Source organism: Terrapene carolina, unplaced genomic scaffold (genome assembly GCF_002925995.2).
Source record: "Terrapene carolina triunguis isolate 2854851 unplaced genomic scaffold, T_m_triunguis-2.0 Scaffold30, whole genome shotgun sequence".
In the NCBI taxonomy this organism is placed as follows: domain Eukaryota; kingdom Metazoa; phylum Chordata; order Testudines; family Emydidae; genus Terrapene; species Terrapene triunguis.
In genome coordinates, this window is record NW_020664381.1 from 991432 (window position 1) to 1008762 (window position 17331).

The following is a 17331-nucleotide window of genomic DNA, read 5'->3' on the forward strand; positions in this document are numbered from 1 at the left end:
AACCCCCCCCTCCCTGCCCCTGGGACTCCCTACCCCTTATCCAACCCTCCCGGCCCCGGCCGCTTACCCCCACCTCCCAGCGCCTCAGCGTGCGCATCCAGGAGTGGCCCTGGACAGCGCTGCAGCCGCGTGGCTCCGGGAGGCCTGAGCTCCTCCCCGCTCAGAGCCGTGTGGTAAGGGGAGGAGCCGCTCGGCCCGGAGCTTGCAGCCCCGCCCCTTTACCACGAGGCTCTGAGTGGGGAGGAGCTCAGGCCTGCCAGAGCCACACAACTGTAGCGCTGTCCAGGACGCGCTGAGGCGCCGGGGGGATGGCGGGAGTGAGCCTCAGCCATTCTCGTGGGGGCCCCTGCGGGGCCCGGGGCCTGGGGCAAATTGCCCCACTTGTCCCCCCCCCCGGGCAGCCCTGTTCCTTGGGGCAGGGACAGTCTTTTTGTTCTGTTTGTACAGTGCCTAGCACAGTGAGGTCCTGGCCCATGACTGGGGTGGGGGCTAGGCACTATGGTAATACAAGTAAATACATAAATAAATAAAGAATAATGAGAGTGGCCACGGTGAAAAAAATAGCAAGGCAGAGCAAGCTATGAAATGCCAGGGAACAAAAGTAAATGGGGTTTAGAGCCGTGTTGGGCTTGGAGCAGCATGTATATGAATCCACACCTCATAAAAGCCGGGACCCCCAGTTTCTAAATAATGGCATGCCTACATTCTAACAGAGAAATAAAGAAGGCTGTGAATTAAGGGAGCTGGGAGCCTTTGGAGTAAACACAGTGGGTTGTAAAAAGATGTTCTATACTAAATACTTATGTGCAGTAGTTTTTCCTCAGATAGCTCCGCCTACTTTAATAACAGGTAAAATTAAAAACCAAAGAGGCATTTGTGTTATAATCTTGTGCCCAACTTCTGCTGACAGCTACCTCCCACTGCACAGGCTCTGCTACCACGTCGCACAGAAACGGTGTTTGTGGCTAAGCAAACCCTTTCCCCTTGGCTTGGTGCTATTTTACAGGATCGAGCCCGCCTCAGGCTTACCTCTCTGAGTTTGCTGGCATTGTTGGATCGATGGATACCATGCAATTATCAACCGTCAAAAGTGAAATAGTTGTGTTCCTGAAAGACACGAATCAAAGAGGTTTATTTAACCTAGAAAGTGATGGTCCTGATTCTGCACTGCCTCAGACCTTGCATTGCACAGGTATAACTGGCTAAGTGGGCTTAAAACACTCCCATTCTGAGTAGCTACTGTATCACACCCATTTTGCACTGGTGTAGATGATGACTACACAAGGGGCAAGGCCGTGGAGAATTAGGTCCTTAATGGCTATGTTCTGTACAGTACAACCACAAGAGACATTTGTGATTAAAATGCAACTGTGGTCTTGTCTGTCCCCACAGGGAACTTTGCTCCCTATAAAAATCACATATGCTGTGCTGTTGAATAATCAGATACTGACTTCCACTGAGGAGGTATCATGATTTATTGACTTGGCAGATATATATTGACTGAGTTAAAAATCAATAAAAATATTTACCTTGAGATAATACATACAAAATCCAACCCCCTTCATTCTACACAAGTGATTATCAGTGTTGTTATTCACTTCTTTTACAAAAGGGAATTCTGAAATTGTTAAAGAAACTCCTTCACAACCAACAAAAACAAAACACCAACAGCAACTGAAAAGAGGGCAATGTTTTCTGAATATTATTTTGCTAGTTTTGGCACCATAGACTGAAATGGGCTCACCAGAAGCTTGTTTGTAATTAGTGAAACTTCAGCAGCCCTTTGTATGGCCCTATTTAAAACAAACCATAACCCAGCCTGTTTAACTGAAACCCTCCTGTTATTGTCCATGCATGGCTTACGTTGTTAAACAAGGTTTTCTGAGTGACAGTGGAAGTGTTTGACATCACAGGCAAACGACAATTGTTGATCTCTCCAATATCAAAGGAGGGGTAATAGCAAGGGTAAACAGCAAAGCTTATGGGATTCCATCCCAGAGTTTTATGTAAATAATAGTCAGTAGGATTCTCCAGATGCCCACAGAGTTAACCACACTCAATAACCCTGTGATTTAATGATCTGTTGTTGTTTTTCTTGGGTTTTGTACTGTGGGCATGTACATCTAAGGGACATCATACTCCTCTCTGCATACCCCTTTTTGAGGGTTCTGTGATGTCCAGGGAGCAGTGGGAACTGGACTCCAGTGCACAGACAAAGGGCTGCTGGCTGATTCCCCCAGATTCATGGGTGAAACCTCCAGCCAATTCCCTTTGTGGAGGATAAGAACACCAAACTCTATCCCAAATGAAACAATTAACAAGAAACTCCAGGAGTGGAGACTCATGGAATTTTTAGACCACACTCCTCCCACAGAAATAACCCAAATAAAGGAGAACATGGCCTGGAACAAGGGACTCAGTGACATTTTTGTTTGTTTGTCCCACTTGTGCACAATTCTAGTGGGTACTCTGTTTGGATACCAGGATCCTTGAACAAGATTGGAACAGTTCTATTTGACACTGCCCCAAATGTAAAACTGGTATCCTTGACTGGGTTTGTCTGTGCACAAGTTCTCAAACACCCCTCTCTTCTATTCTATTTCTTATACCAGACCAATATTGTGATATCTGAGCACCTTCCAATAGTGCATTAAGCCCTCTTCTATTTATATTTATGCATGAATTACTGTTACCCCAATTTCTGATTCTCACATACTGTAACTTGAGATATGCCTGAGATGCAAAATTCAAATCTGGGTTCAGGTCTGGATTTTGAAATATCTTCTCCTCTTCCCAAAACTCAGGGATTGTTGGGTGAGGGGTTCCATTTTGAGGCGACTTCTGAATTGTTCTGGAGAGGGAAGGAACCAAGGTGAAAGGTGTGTTAGCCCTTGTCAAATGTATCAAGTGATACCTACCTTGGTAACCCAGTTGCAATGCAGAAGAGGTCCACAATATCTCTGGAATTGCAGTATTTACTGAAGACCACCTTCCAAGCAAAACAGCAGCAGTGAAGAAAAACAAGACAAAGAAGATAATGTATGGTTAAATTCCATCGGACATTAACCTCACGTACTGGCTTTATGTAAATGATCATCCTTGCTTTTGAAATATCTGATTTGCCCTGGGTGTTGGAATTCTTTCCTCCCTTTCTTCTCTTCCCCCTTTTCTAATTCATTTATTTTCAATGAGAAAGCAGAGAAGGAAAGGGGATTTTGCAATCCTAACCCAACTATCTACAAATATAGCATACGGTACCTGAAATGATAGCAAAGAAACTTTATCATACACTTAATCTAGCTAATGATCATGACCACACATTGTAGAAAGAAACAATTGTAAGTGCTGAAGGATGTCTATATAATGGGTTAGATCCTCAGTGTCAGTAGGCATTGGTTAATTCAAGTCAACAGTGCTGCACTGATTTATATCAGCTGAGGATCTGGTCCTGTAATTTAGACAGAATGTAATGTTTTCCAAGTATGCCAAACTTCCCACTGTAATGTATGGCACTATTGCAGTACTGTTAAGTTAGCAGTTGAATCCACTTGAGACAAATTCTAATTTTTCCCACTGCTGTTGACGCCCAAAGAATGCCCTTTTCCCTTTTACACCCAAAAAATGATGTTAAAAAAACACTATTAAGGTTGCAAAGACAATCCTAAAAGATGTCAGTTTCAAAATCTCCAAAAGTCAGGAAATGCTGGAGTTTCCATGCCACCCCTTTGTGCATTTGCATTATGATACAGTCTTTAATTACATGATCACATACTATTTTTTCCACTGGACCCCTGCCTCTTTCAGTGCACAGGATAGACCTGCTCTGGAGATGAATCATGATTGTGTAGTAAAGAAGGCTGTTGTCTGTCGGACCCCTGCTTCATTTGTTGCAGAAGTTGGAACGTATGGGGAAGGGGACTGCAGGAAGAGAAAGGACACACTCATGGTCTTCCTGTAATCCCCTGCCTCGTTCCTTCTGCCACCCAGACCTCTGCCATTTGAGTTAACAGAATAACTGATAGCAGTAGTAGGTTGTCATCCTGTATGTGGCCCAGCACTAGAGGGGGGACAGGACATTTTGCCAGTGGGTTTCACACATATTTGCTGACAGCAGAGGATCTTGCTTTCCATGCCAGGCTCTAATGGGGAGTGTGCTCTACTGGGCATGGATTCTTCTGTTTATTCCCCCCAAGTATGACCCCTTCTCCAGCCTGTTCCAATCCCGTTGCTTCCTCACTCCTGGCTCCTTCTTCCAGTCTCATTCTCTTCACTTTGCAGCTCCCAGTCTCCATGCCTCAGGCTTCTCACCCCAGTCCCAACCTCCTTGCTCAGCCGGTCCCAGTTTTCCCCTCCTGGCTTCTCATCCAGTCTGCCTCTCTCCCCAACCCTGGCCTCCAGTTGCCCCCTCCACCCACATTCCCAGTCTCCTTCCCTAGACTCCTCATCCAACTTCACTGTTCTCTCTTGCTTCCCAGCTCTTTGAGCCACTCTCTTTGTCCAGTCAGTCCCACTTCTCCTCTGCACCAGCTCCTCATCAGATCTCTCTCCCTTCCCTGGTCACTTCCTTTACCCTGCCCCCACTCAGTCCCAGTCTCCTCCCACCTACTGGCTTGCTCCCCATTACCTTCCCTGGCTCACAGTCTTAGTCTCCCTCCTGCCCCAGCTCCTGATCTGAAACATGTCTTCCCCCCCGCCCCATGGCCTTCCCTAGCTCATAATCCCAGTATCTTTATTCAGCCCAGTGCCAGTCTCCTTGACCAGCCTGCCTGAGTCTCCCTCTCCCCACCCCCCATCAGCATGCAGCCCCACTCAGGCTTCTTGTTCTATCTATTCTCCCTCAGGTCTGGCTCTTTCCTTGCAGCACCCTCCTCCTCACTGCCTGGACCCAGCAGAGGGGCCATTAAGAGCCCAGTGTCTACTTTCAGTTCCAGTGCCTGGGCTCTGATTCAGCTTGGCCTGTAGCAGCCCAGAGCTGTAATTGCAGAAAAAGTCCTGCTCAGACCCAGGCTGTAATGTGCCCGGTGCTCATAGAATCTTCAGGGGATTTAGCCGCTAAAATCTAAGAAGTCTCTACTGAGCATGTGCAAACTGAAATTTTTCAAAGGCTTAAACCTTGGCCAAATTTGGGCAGATTTTCACAGGGATGGCAAAAGGCACATCCCTGACACAAAGACCAAATTTGTCAAGTCCCTGCTCCAAAGCAAGCTCCCCTCCCCCCACTCCCAGATTATTTCAAAGAAAAGGTCTCAGAAGTTGTTTAACCTGGGCAAAATTTATGTTTCCCTAGTCTTGTTCTCAGATATGGCTGAACAGTTTTGGTTGAAATGAAACTAAATAAATTAATTCAGCCTGAAGCAGACATCCAACACGGACCATTTCTACCCATGTAGTCAAAGTTTGGCAAAATTATAAGCAACTGAAAACAGGGTCTTATAATGCGAGGTGTCAGGCAACCTTAATAATAGGTGGTGCTATCAGCCCCACCTATAATATCAGGACTCAATCTTGTACTGATGCTTGCAGCCCTAAGCATTCAAAAAATCATAAATTAGGCCAAAAATAAGATTGGTTTCAAAATCACGAGATAAAAGTATCTATACAGATATTCCGTTCTTATTTGCCTTTTGGTTTTTGAGCCTTTAAGCATCATGTTGGCAAGCTTTTCTACACAACCCTGGGGCAGAAACTTAACATTTTCCCCCCAGACAATGAAAGTTGAGAATTTCACATAATAAAAAGATTCCAGGAGTTGGGGATTTAAGAAAACACACCAAGTATCACAAAAGTCGTAATAGAATTTTAAGAGTTGGCAATGCACAGGATGTGTGAGACTAGGTAAGATGTGCTACCTTGTAGAGGAGATATTTAACCAATGTTTCATATCCCAGTCTTTGGGAGAAATTAAAAACCTCATTGTAGTGGTGGCGGCATGTAGTTTTTGTTGTTGGTGGGGTTTTTTAATAGTAAGAGAAGGGGATAAATGTTAGTGCATTTCCCCACTCATTCAGGTATCTAGATTAAATTTACAGGATTGAACAATTAGATCATAAAAAACCTGAGGCAGATCATTACCAGTTATTACACGTTATTTAGAAAGTAATTGGCATCAAGAGTCAATTTATCCTATATGGCTATTTTGATAATCACCACAGTGATGGATCTTAGTTTATTACAGTCCAGCTGCAATCAAAGCAATAAATCAAGGTTTTAAATATATTTTTAATCAGATTTAGATATGGCTGAAATCCTGCTCTTAGCAAAACACAGCATCTTTCGGAGGTGCTGGCTACTAAAACTGTCCGACACAATATCACAAGCCCATTATTGTACAAACAACTGACAAATGCAATAATTTAGGAGATGATGGCAATTGCAGCTGAACTCAGAATGAACTTTTGTGACATGCTGGGAGTGCTATTTCAGGTGTCCGGGGTTCTCATTCTGGAAATCAATTATTAGTGACCAGAAACTGGGATAAGAGTGGGATAAGATAAAAAATATTCAGGAAGCACTAAAGGTCAGAAAGCCAGCCTGTTTCATGAAGGAAAACACAGGGCTTTCAATGAAGCCAGGATGAATTTTTAAAAGTTCCAGATAATAACAAAAGAGTGCAAAGTTATATTTAAGTGGACTATGGGCTAGATTCCTAATTTTCTTGGTCTTTTAAAAGTTTGATAGAAACTGTGATTCATAAATCACTTGTTGCATTTTGATAAGGAGCTCAAGATTTAGTTGGGGATTGGTCCTGCTTTGAGCAGGGAGTTGGACTAGATGACCTCCTGAGGTCCCTTCCAACCTTGATATTCTATGATTTGAATGATTGTCTTTAGGGTTTTTTTTTTTAAACCAATGATTTTATGCTATAAAAGGTCTTTTCCTTTGTCAGCTGCTGAGCTCTTCTGATTGGCTTCCTTCTCTTTTCAAGCAAAGCAGTCAGCCAGCAAGCAATCATTTCCCAGCAAATATACAATTGTTTCTGTGATTGCCTGCACATTCTTACTCCCAATGAAGTAAATGGGAGTTTTCCTGGTGACTTCTCAGTGGGAAAAGGGTTGGGCCCTTTGTTTTGAGACTGAGGTGGTGAGTTATTTTGCCCTAACCTAAGGCCTGATTAATGAGCTAGTAGTATCCTTTCTATTTTACATTATGTGTAACTTGTGCGGGGTGTGGGGGGATGGACTTTGGGCACTTGTGCACCATTTATAGCCCTAGCACAGTCTGAAAAGCCCATTCACTCAGAGCCCGCTTTTATTACACAGACATTAGCAATTTTCACCATCTATGGGTGAACCACAGCAATATTAGTTTGCAAACATCCATTGCCACATAGGGTGACCAGATAGCAAGTGTGAAAAACCAGGACAGTGGATGGGGGGTAATTGGCAAAGCCCCGCATATTAGGACTTTCCCTATAAAATTGGGACATCTGGTCACCCTAGTTGCCAATGGCAAAATGATTAGCCACCGACCTGTCACAGTCTTGGTAACCTGCTTCCAGATGGCAATTGCAACTCACTTCTGGCCTCTCTCAACTGCGTGTCCTGGTACTTAAGGGCCAAGGGAAGCTCATCACACACTCCAGAAAGGCATCTTTCCTCATACAGAAGTTCTAGAACCACTGACGGTCATCGTCCTAGGTCCGCATGATAAGGCAGTCCCATTGCTCTGTGCTTGTGGTCCTGCTCCAGAATTGCCAATCAGCTTACTGGGATTCCACAGCTATTAAAAGCTGCATCAGCTATCTCCACTGCTCCATATCTGCATGCAGCCTGCATGATCTCCTTAACAAGCCCTGCTGCCATCGTTTTCTCAGGATGACAAGCGGCTGCTGAAATGCCCTCTGTTGTGTCTGATGTCCTGTATCCGTCTTGAGTTGGGTTAATGCCAACATCTCAGAGTAGGAGCCATGGTTACCCACAGATTGGGACAGAGGTCCACCCTGGACAGAAATCTAGAGAGTGTCAAACAAGAAGTACTTCATTGAGTTGGTGGGCTAAGACCACTTCCACACAGGTGCCCAGATCGTCCCAAAATACGCTTCCAAAAAAAAAATAATTCATAGAGTGGCGCAGCTTAGAGCAGGACTAAGAACTATGGGATGTGCTCCCAGAAGTTCTACGGCCTTACAGGCATGAGCACAGTACCAGTGTGGATGCAGCAATTCCACTGTGGCTTTGCAGTGTGGACACTCACACTGCTGCTAGGCCAACCTGGTTGTCAATCACTTGAGTTACCAAAATCATGTGATTGTAGTGAAGGGTGCTGGATTGGAACTCTGACTGAATTCTTCTACTTATCCATAGAAGAGATATAGCACAGGCAGTGGCAATTCAGGTTGCCGTACACTGCCCCAGCAACACACTGGAGAACTGACATCTAGGGTTTAGTGGTGGGTTGAGGCAATATAGCCATTCAGTCCTTAGTTTCTTTGTTAACTCCATTGGCAAGGGTGACATGATTGTGTGGATTCTTATCTGTTGGGAACTGGACTGGCGCCACTAGGTTAATTTCAAATAGACCTCATGTTGTAGCAACTTTTGGTAACTACAATTTTGGACTGGACTTGAACTCACCACCTTGAGATAGAAGGCTCTATATTTCACCAGCTATTTCCTTCTCTGTCCAGTTCCCTGCAGAAATGCTGTCACAAAGTTCTCTTTATTGAACTATCAAAGCCAGCTCAGTTTAGTCATTTTTATTTTGTTCTCTTTTAACAACACTCTAAAGGTGGGGGAGAGGGCGCTAGAGGGTTTAGTCTGAATTTGCAGATTGCTAACTTCAAGATCCCCAACCATATATAAATCCAGTTAACCGCCTCTCCCTCGTGCATGTGCCAGACAGCAATGGAAGGAATATAATCCTCAAAAACATTATAGCAATTGCACATAGTTTGCTTCCCCAGTTTTAGGGTTAACATTTGTTGCCCCCTTGTCTTTAGAAGAATTTCCAATAGGCTTAGAAAAAAGTGAAACTGGTCATCATTTAATATTTTGCACAATCATTTTAATAAGCCTCCAACAAAGCCAACATGTAGCCATTTGATTTAAGTACAGAATATGCTCGACTTGCTTCTGAGGGTAACATGAAGCAAGGAAAGAAAGCAGAGTGACTAATGAGATGACTGAGACTTTCTGGAGTGGAAATAATAGTTGGATTAAATGTGCAAAGAGTGTGAAATAGGCCACTGAGTCAGCGCTAATGCTTATTGATTGGGTTTTGGGTCATATCCACAATGCTAATATTTCTGTAACCTTTTTAGACAAACGTCCTTTCTATCTTAGTCCCTTCTGTACAGCCCTGGTGTGTGTCAAAGATCTCATGCTACTTTCCAGAGAGGGTAGAGATTAATAACCCGTGTCTTGCCCGATAGTCCCACTCAATAAAACACATTTTAATATTCAAGGCTGAGCAGGAGCTGTTATTAAAGACACAATAACTGCTCTGATTACACATAGTCTCTACTCTACCAGTTTACAACTAATTACTTTGTATTTTACTTTGGGATATGGATACCATGAGTAGGAAACAGTGTATAAACCCAAATTCTGTTCTATATTTAGCTTCAGAGTATCTCATCCTCCGCATGTTCAGAATTCTATCCCTTATTAATTTTTGTTGATCATTGGATTTTGTTCCAATTTTTCAACAAGCATTTGAATTTTTTTTTTCCTGGTAAAATTCCTAATTGAGTAGTGCAAAAAATACTTTCGAAGCAAGCCTGTGCTTGGCTTCCAGCCCTTTGCATGGTAGTATCAACCTGTTGGATCTGACAACAGTAGCCCTTAGGTGATGTATTTTTTCAGTCAGTAAAATAGTCAGGATCACTGTCAAACAGTACAGGGTTTGCAACCTTTTAAAACTATGTAAAATGCTAGTGTCTGTAGAACAGTGGTTCTCAAACTAGGGCCACTGCTTGCTCAGGGAAAGCCCCTGGCGGGCCAGGCCGGTTTGTTTACCTGCCACGTCCTCAGGTTTGGCCGATCGCAGCTCCCAGTGGCTGTGGTTCACTGCTCCAGGCCAATGGGAGCTGCAGGAAGCGGCACGGGCCGAGGGACGTACTGGCCGCCGCTTCCAGCAGCTCCCATTGGCCTGGAGTGGCGAACCACGGCCACTGGGAGCTGCGATCGGCCAAACCTGCGGACGTGGCAGGTAAACAAACTGGCCCGGCCCACCAGGGGCTTTCCCTGAACAAGCGGCGGCCCTAGTTTAAGAACCACTGCTGTAGAATAACACTGCAGCATAGCTTGTGTTGTACAACATACCATAATAAGCCAGCAGATGGTGCCTAAGTGCAAGCAGCCAAGTTTTGGTGGATCAGTCGCCAAGAGGGGCAAGAAGCCGGAGGATTCCAGAACAGTTGGGAGGAGTAGGTGGAGAGGCAGGGGGGAGAAGCGCCTTGGTGGAAAGGGAGAAGGACTGTGTTGCACTGGGTGTGGGTGTCTGTGAGCCCAGGGAACAGGCCTGTGATGAACACTGCTAGACTGCAACTGGTGGTGAACACTTTGGATTCAGACTCACGTGTCCCAAGGGCAGGTGAAGGCTGAGTAGCCAAGGAGCAAGGGCACCCCAACAGGTCAGAGGTCCAAACTGAGCAGCCACCGAGCAGCGCACCCCACCAAGCTAGCGCATTTCTGCTTTATGTGCACCACTCGTGTGATCGGAGGCCTCAGGTGGGCTGTGCATGTGTGTGAAGGTTTTGGGTACCTTGGGGGGGGGGCGGAAAGGGGAGGGATGGTACTATTGTTTCACTGTCGCTGTTTAATTCCCTTCAGTCCCCCATCCCCTTTCGGCCCGTCAGTCTGTACCCATTCCCTTGCTTATATTTCTTTATATAAATGGTCTCAGAATTCCTGTGTGTGAAATTGGGTCTTTGCGTTAGGGGCCTCTGGATCCATGTAAGCAAAGGGGGTTTATGCCCAAACCAAAAAGAGAAATAGGTTCAGATGCGTGCTACCTTAGGACATCTACCAGCATCTGTGTCCAGCTCAGAGAAGGGGTGCAGAGTTGGCACAATACGATTATGCCTTATTGTGTAATGTTTGTTGTCCAGGCTGTGAAAAGTGTTACTGAATTGCTTTAACAACAGTTTTCACAGAAGAATTTTGGACTGCTAAATAAGAAGTCTGATGTGACGTTTCTCTCATCATGATTATCCTTTCCTCTCCAATGGCCTTACATGGCTATATCAATGTGAAACAGGATCACTTAAATACTACTGTGTTGAAATCACTGGGAAAGAAGAAACTTTCTTTTCTAATTTTGTAATCAAATGGTGTTCTTGAGAAGCTGAGAAAGTACTGATAAGACTACCTATCTTATCAGTTATATTTTCCAAACATAGAGATAAGCCCCATCTAAAACCTCACTTCTAAATACCAAGAGTTTACGAGTGTTTGAAATTGAGATCCAAGTAGTGTAACTTGAGCCTATCCCTATCCAAAATAACAGGTTGTTTCTCCTTTATTTCCCAACTTAATTAATAGTTGGCCCAGTAACTTCACCTCTCCGTGCCTCAGTTTCCCCATCTATAAAATGGGGATAATGATACTTGCCTCTTTTGTAAAGTTCTTTGTGACCTACTGATTAAAAAAAAACCAATAAGAGCAGGGTATAATTATAATCGGTAGTCTTGTCTAAACGATTTCAATGCCTGTTGAGTGTGGTTAGGATACAACACAACACTGAGATAGGATGCTCATTTTGTGTTTGCTACTATCCTACTAAAGTTTTAAATGTTCTATTCAAAATGTTATGCCTGATTCTTGGTTTAATGCAGGTGTAATTCTAGTTGGGGGTGGGGGAAGAGAGAGAAACATCAGTCCAAGAATTTAAACCCTCCCCTAGCTTTTTACATTGCCTGTGTATCAGACAGAGAGGTGGATGTTAGATCAGTTGGGGCCAGAGATCGAACACCTATATGGGTCAGTCTCGTCTCAAGAACATTGGCAGATTCTAAGGATATTCACTTCAGCACAGTACACAGATGAAGAGTAAATGATTACTTTTCTAAAGATAGCATGTGATTCTGAAATGAAGCACAGAAGCCAGAAAGATCCTGCATACTGTGATCATACACACAACTGTATGATCAAACATACTTTTTACCCTCTGCTACTTTTTAATATCCACAAACCGAGAGGTTTGGAAGAAACATCTTCAGGTGGAACCCTCAGTAAAGAGAAATTATCTAGTGAGCACTTGGTGATGTGCACTGATCAGTGCTTAATTTGTTACGAAAGAGGTGCCGGGGCCAGGGCCAGCTCCAGGCACCAGCTAAGGAATCAGGTGCCTGGGGCGGCCAATAGAAAGGGGCAGCACGCCGACCGGAATTGGGGCGGCACGTCCGGGTCTTCGGCGGCAGTTCAGCAGCTGCTCAAGTGCCCTGCTTTAGTCTTCAGCGGCGGGTTCTTCACTCCGTCTCTTCCTCTTCGGCGGAAGCTCAATGGGGTTTTTCTTTTTTTTTTTCGCCGCTTGGGGGTTCAAGCAATTTTTTTACTTTCATAACTGACACAGCAAGTCCAACGGTGCCAGGGCTCTGAACTGCCAAGCCAAGAGGTGCCCCGCGGGGCTCAGCCCTGGAACAAATTAAGCACTGGCACATGAGAGCTCCAGGCTAGATTCCTGGTCAGGAATGCCTTGGGAAGAAGGAGTGCTGCAGAAGCGGTGTGCTTTTTAGAGATGTAGTGACTGGTACAGGAAGTGATAAGAGCTCAGTGTGGGTGGAGGGATAGCTGAGTGGTTTGAGCATTGGCCTGCTAAACCCAGGGGTTGTGAGTTCAATCCTTGAGGGGGCCACTTAGGGATCTAGGGCACAATCAGTATTTGGTCCTGCTAGTGAAGGCAGGGGGCTGGACTCAATGACCTTTCAAGGTCATCCCTTCCAGCTCTATGAGATAGGTATATCTCCATTTATTTATCCTGTGCAGTCCTTCTGGACAGAAGGATGGTGGCCTTAAACTCATTCCTTCGAAGTGTTTGGAGGAATGCTTGGGGCTCTAAGAAATATACTGAAGATACCCAACCATAAACAGAGTTGCCACCTTTTAAAGGGAATGCAGAGGGGAGCATTAACTATTGATATGATCCCCTCTTCCAAATTTCTAAATAGTCTGCTTTAAACCATTCTTTACTCTAAAAAATATTCACTAAACTGTACTGTACAAATAGTTTAACATGACAGGGTGGTTTAGAATGTGCATTGCTTAATTTGCTGCATTAATAACTAGACATCAAGAAACTATTTTATCAGCTCCCTTGAATTCACTGAAATTTGATGAGTCACAGGGAAAGTTGAAACAAATTACATGAATCATGATCTGCACTATTTTTCATAGGCTGTTGTCTTCAGTGGTCTACCATCAAGAAGTATGGCCCTGATCCTGCAGACAATTATTCCCATGCATAACTGCAGTGGTTCTCAACCAGGGGTATGTGTATCACTGGGGGTACACAGAGGTCTTCCAGGGGGTACATCAGTTCTTCTAGAGATTTGCCTAGGTTTACAACAGGCTACATAAAAAGCACTAGCGACATCAGTACAAACTAAAATTTCATACAGACAATGACTTGTTTATACATCTCTATATACTATACACTGAAATGCAAGTACAATATTTATATTCCAATTAATTTATTTTATAATTATACAGTAAAAATGTGAAATTAAGGAATTTTTCAGTAATAGTGTGCTGTGACACTTCTGTATTTTTCTGTCTGATTTTGTAAGCAAGTCATTTTTAACTGAGGTGAAAGTTGGGGTATGCAAGACAAATCAGATTCCTGAGAGGGATACAGTAGTCTGGAAAGGTTGAGAGCCACTGCACAACGGTAATCCTATGGGTACTCATATAGGACTACTCATATGAATAAAGAGTGTGTGAAAGTTGGCCGGAGTACTTCAGAAAGGGATCTGGGGGTCAGAGTGGATCACAAGCTAAATATGAGCCAACATGGTTGCAAAAAAAGCAAACATCATTCTGGGATTAAGTATCAGGGGGTAGCCGTGTTAGTCTGTATCTACAAAAACAACAAGGAGTCTGGTGGCACCTTAAAGACTAACAGATAGTCTTTAAGGTGCCATTAACATCATTCTGGGATGTATAAGCAGGAGTATTGTAAGCAAGACATGAGGAGTAATTCTTCTGCTCTACTCCGTGCTGATTAGGCCTCAACTGGAGTATTGTGTTCATTTCTGGGCACCACATTTCAGGAAAGATGTGGATAAATTGGAGACAGTCCAGAGAAGAGCAACAAAGATGACTAAAGGTCTAGAAAACATGACCTATGAGGGAAGATTGAAAAAATTGGGTTTGTTTAGTCTGGGGAAAAGAAGATGAGAGGGGACATGATAACAGTTTTCAAGTACATGAAAAAATGTTCTCCTTAACCTCTGAGGATAGGGCAAGAAACAATGGGCTTAAATTATAGTAATGGAGGTATAGGTGGAAATAAGGAAAAAACTTCCTAATTGTCAGGGTGGTTAAGCACTGAAATAAATTGCCCAGGGAGGGTGTGGACTCTCCATCACTGGAGATTTTTAAGAGTAGGTTAGACAAACACCTATCAGGGATGGTCTAGATAATACTTAGTCCTGCCATGAGTGCCAGGGACTGGACTAGATGACCTCTTAAGGTTCCTTCCCAGCCTACGATTCTATGATTCTACTGATGGGTTCTCAAACACTTTCATTCTACAGATTACCAGGATCTCAATATACTGAGCACCCTGGTCTAGCAGTTAGACTGAGTCAGGTCACGTACCGGCTTTGTGCCTCAGTTTACCTAACAGTACACTTACCTGTTAGGATGTGATACTTAATTAAATGTGAATGTTTTCATTAACAGCTCCTCAAGTGTAATGTGCTACATAACAGATCCTCAGGCATAATAGTCAATGAGTCTGATTGTCCTCTGACTTAAACTTGTGTAAATGAGGAGTAGAAGTCAATGGTGTACCCCAGTGCAAAACTGGTGTGAGGTCAGAATCAGGCCATTTATATGCAAAAGTATTTATTATTATCATTATCATCAGATGCCCACCTCCATTACAATACTCTGAAATGTTCATCAGTACAGTCAGACTTTGGGACTAAATCCTTTCAGACTCAAACAACTTTATAATGATCGTATTTCAGTACTGGGTCAAGTAAGGAGTAGTTCAGCATTAGTTTAATGAGCTGCCTCTAGAAATCACAAATACTGCATTCCTTGGAAGATTATGGATTCCTTTCGTCTAATTATGTCTTTACTTAGGAGGCATGAGGCTTTGTGAAATGCTCTGCTTACCCTGAATGAACCCCCATTTACTCTACATTTTTACTGCAGGAATCCTTCCAAACATTGCTCAGATGGAATTTCACATCTGACAAAAGAAACAGATAATGTTCATTGAGCAAAATTTATATTGCTTGAGTTTGCGTTACTATTTCATGCAGTCATGCCTCTGGTGTGTTCTTCTGCAATACAATTACTCTCCAGAGACTAATCCTGGGAAATGCTCAATTTTTAGCAGGAGGAAGTGACAAGTATTATTAAGTAAATATGATGTAAATGCTCTCGATCTTTTTAAAATAAAAATTAAAACCTTTGTTTTTCTATTTTTGAAGGGTTTTAGGGAACTTGACACAGCAACTGTCATTTCCTTGGATTATTAGGCAACTAGCTCTGCTACACTGTGGCAAAACATATATCCTCCCTCCTGTTTAACAGAGTTTGGATGCTTCTTTCTGCTAGTGACGAAGAGCTGACAGCAATAGAGATTTCACCTTCAACTCAAAGCCCCCAAACTGATGAGGTGATAATATTCTGCTCTGGGGAAACTTGTGCAGCTCTACATTATCCAAGGTCTTCTTTTGACAACATTCCTGATTCTCTATTTGCATGCTTCTGTGAGCTTGCCTTATGCAGGAGACTTGGTTAAGTCTTATAGGTGACCAGAGCAGTCGGGGCAGGGAGAGGGGCGGGGGGGGGGGGGAAGAACTGCAGGCAAAGGTGACACACTTTGATATGACTGTAGGCAGCTAATCCTAAATTACCTGTTTATAAGGTCATTTAAAAAACATGGGGGAAAATGCATAATGCTATTTCTTTCCAAAGGAAAAGCTGAGGCTAGGTGAAATAATAATTTAGGCTTGAACCTTAAAAGATGGCTATTTTGAATTTTGCAAGCCACAGTGAGATCACGCTTTAATAGCTTACTGTCTTCTATTTGCTGTATAAGATAAGGCACTTGATTTGTGGCTGAAAGATGATCTAGGATAAATTAGTAATAGAAACAGTAGGGTGTTTATATGTAAAATGCATGTCTAATATATTTCACATATTCTGAGCTGTATGTTTTTTAGTTACTAAACATTCCTCAGAGCAGGGAAAGCATCTTCCTCCATGTTCTGTGTAGCACTGAGTACACAATAAACAATATCTGAAGTTTTGATAAAAGTTTAATGATATGGAAGAAGAACTTTGCCAATGTTATTGGGGATCCCTACCTGCTGATACAAATACATAAGGCACTAATGAAATAGCTTCCTATACCATTTAAAGTATATTTTAAAATGTCTTCCTACTGTTAATATCCGTGTGCTAGACAATCTCAAAATAATGCAACATAGCTTCTTTTCCAGTTACTATTGATCATGTGAAAACCAGGAAAGCACCTTTCCACATGCAAAACTTTGCAACCACACGTAAAGGGCTGCTCTTGTAGAGCAATCCTGGAAGACTATTAAATCTGGAATTCTCTCCCTCTCTCTCTCACACACACACAGCCCTGCAGCACAGAGAGTCCTAATTGCACCTAAAAAACCCCTATATTCATTTGCAAAACAGAAGTAACTCAAGAGCATTTTACAAAGAGTCAAGATCCATGCCAGAGCTGAATATAAACACCTTTTATATCACATAATAAACATAGCCTGCCATCATTATTGCTGCTGCTTACTGAAAGAGACACCAGTTTGTGAAAAATAAGAAAAAGTACCTTTTGAATTCTTCCATCAATATCCAAATAAATACACTTGGGTCGGTAAGTTGAGGAGCCGGATCCCATCTTGTTACAATTGGACTTTTACTGTACTTTCTCAGTGTCAGCTATAGAGCAGGAAAAAAGGTTTAGCCAAACAACACTGAGCCACCACTGCCAGATCCTTTAGTGTCTTTGCTCTTCTATATGCCACAGTCTCATGCTATGAAGATCCCTCCTCTAACATGCATGCATTTTGCTGTGGCTGTGTGTGCGCGTGCCCCCTCCTCTTAGTTTTTCTTTTCTCTGACTCCAGCTGCCTTGGACAGGGAAACACAAGCTTCAGATCCTGTCTTCAAGTGCCCTCCCGAT

General features: G+C 43.3%; 1 protein-coding gene across 1 annotated transcript in view; it reads right to left on the reverse strand.

Annotated features, from left to right (window-relative positions):
* Positions 1–17046, reverse strand: part of LOC113406366 (high affinity cGMP-specific 3',5'-cyclic phosphodiesterase 9A-like) — a 90481-nt gene extending 73435 nt beyond the window's left edge. Inside the window, exons 1-3 of the mRNA XM_026650829.2 lie at positions 16978–17046; positions 2919–2989; positions 1030–1107 (exon numbers count right to left, since the gene is read on the reverse strand). Coding sequence (XP_026506614.1) covers positions 1030–1107; positions 2919–2989; positions 16978–17046 — 218 coding nt within the window. The remainder of the gene's footprint in view (positions 1–1029; positions 1108–2918; positions 2990–16977) is intronic.
* Between the last annotated feature and the right edge of the window lie 285 nt (positions 17047–17331).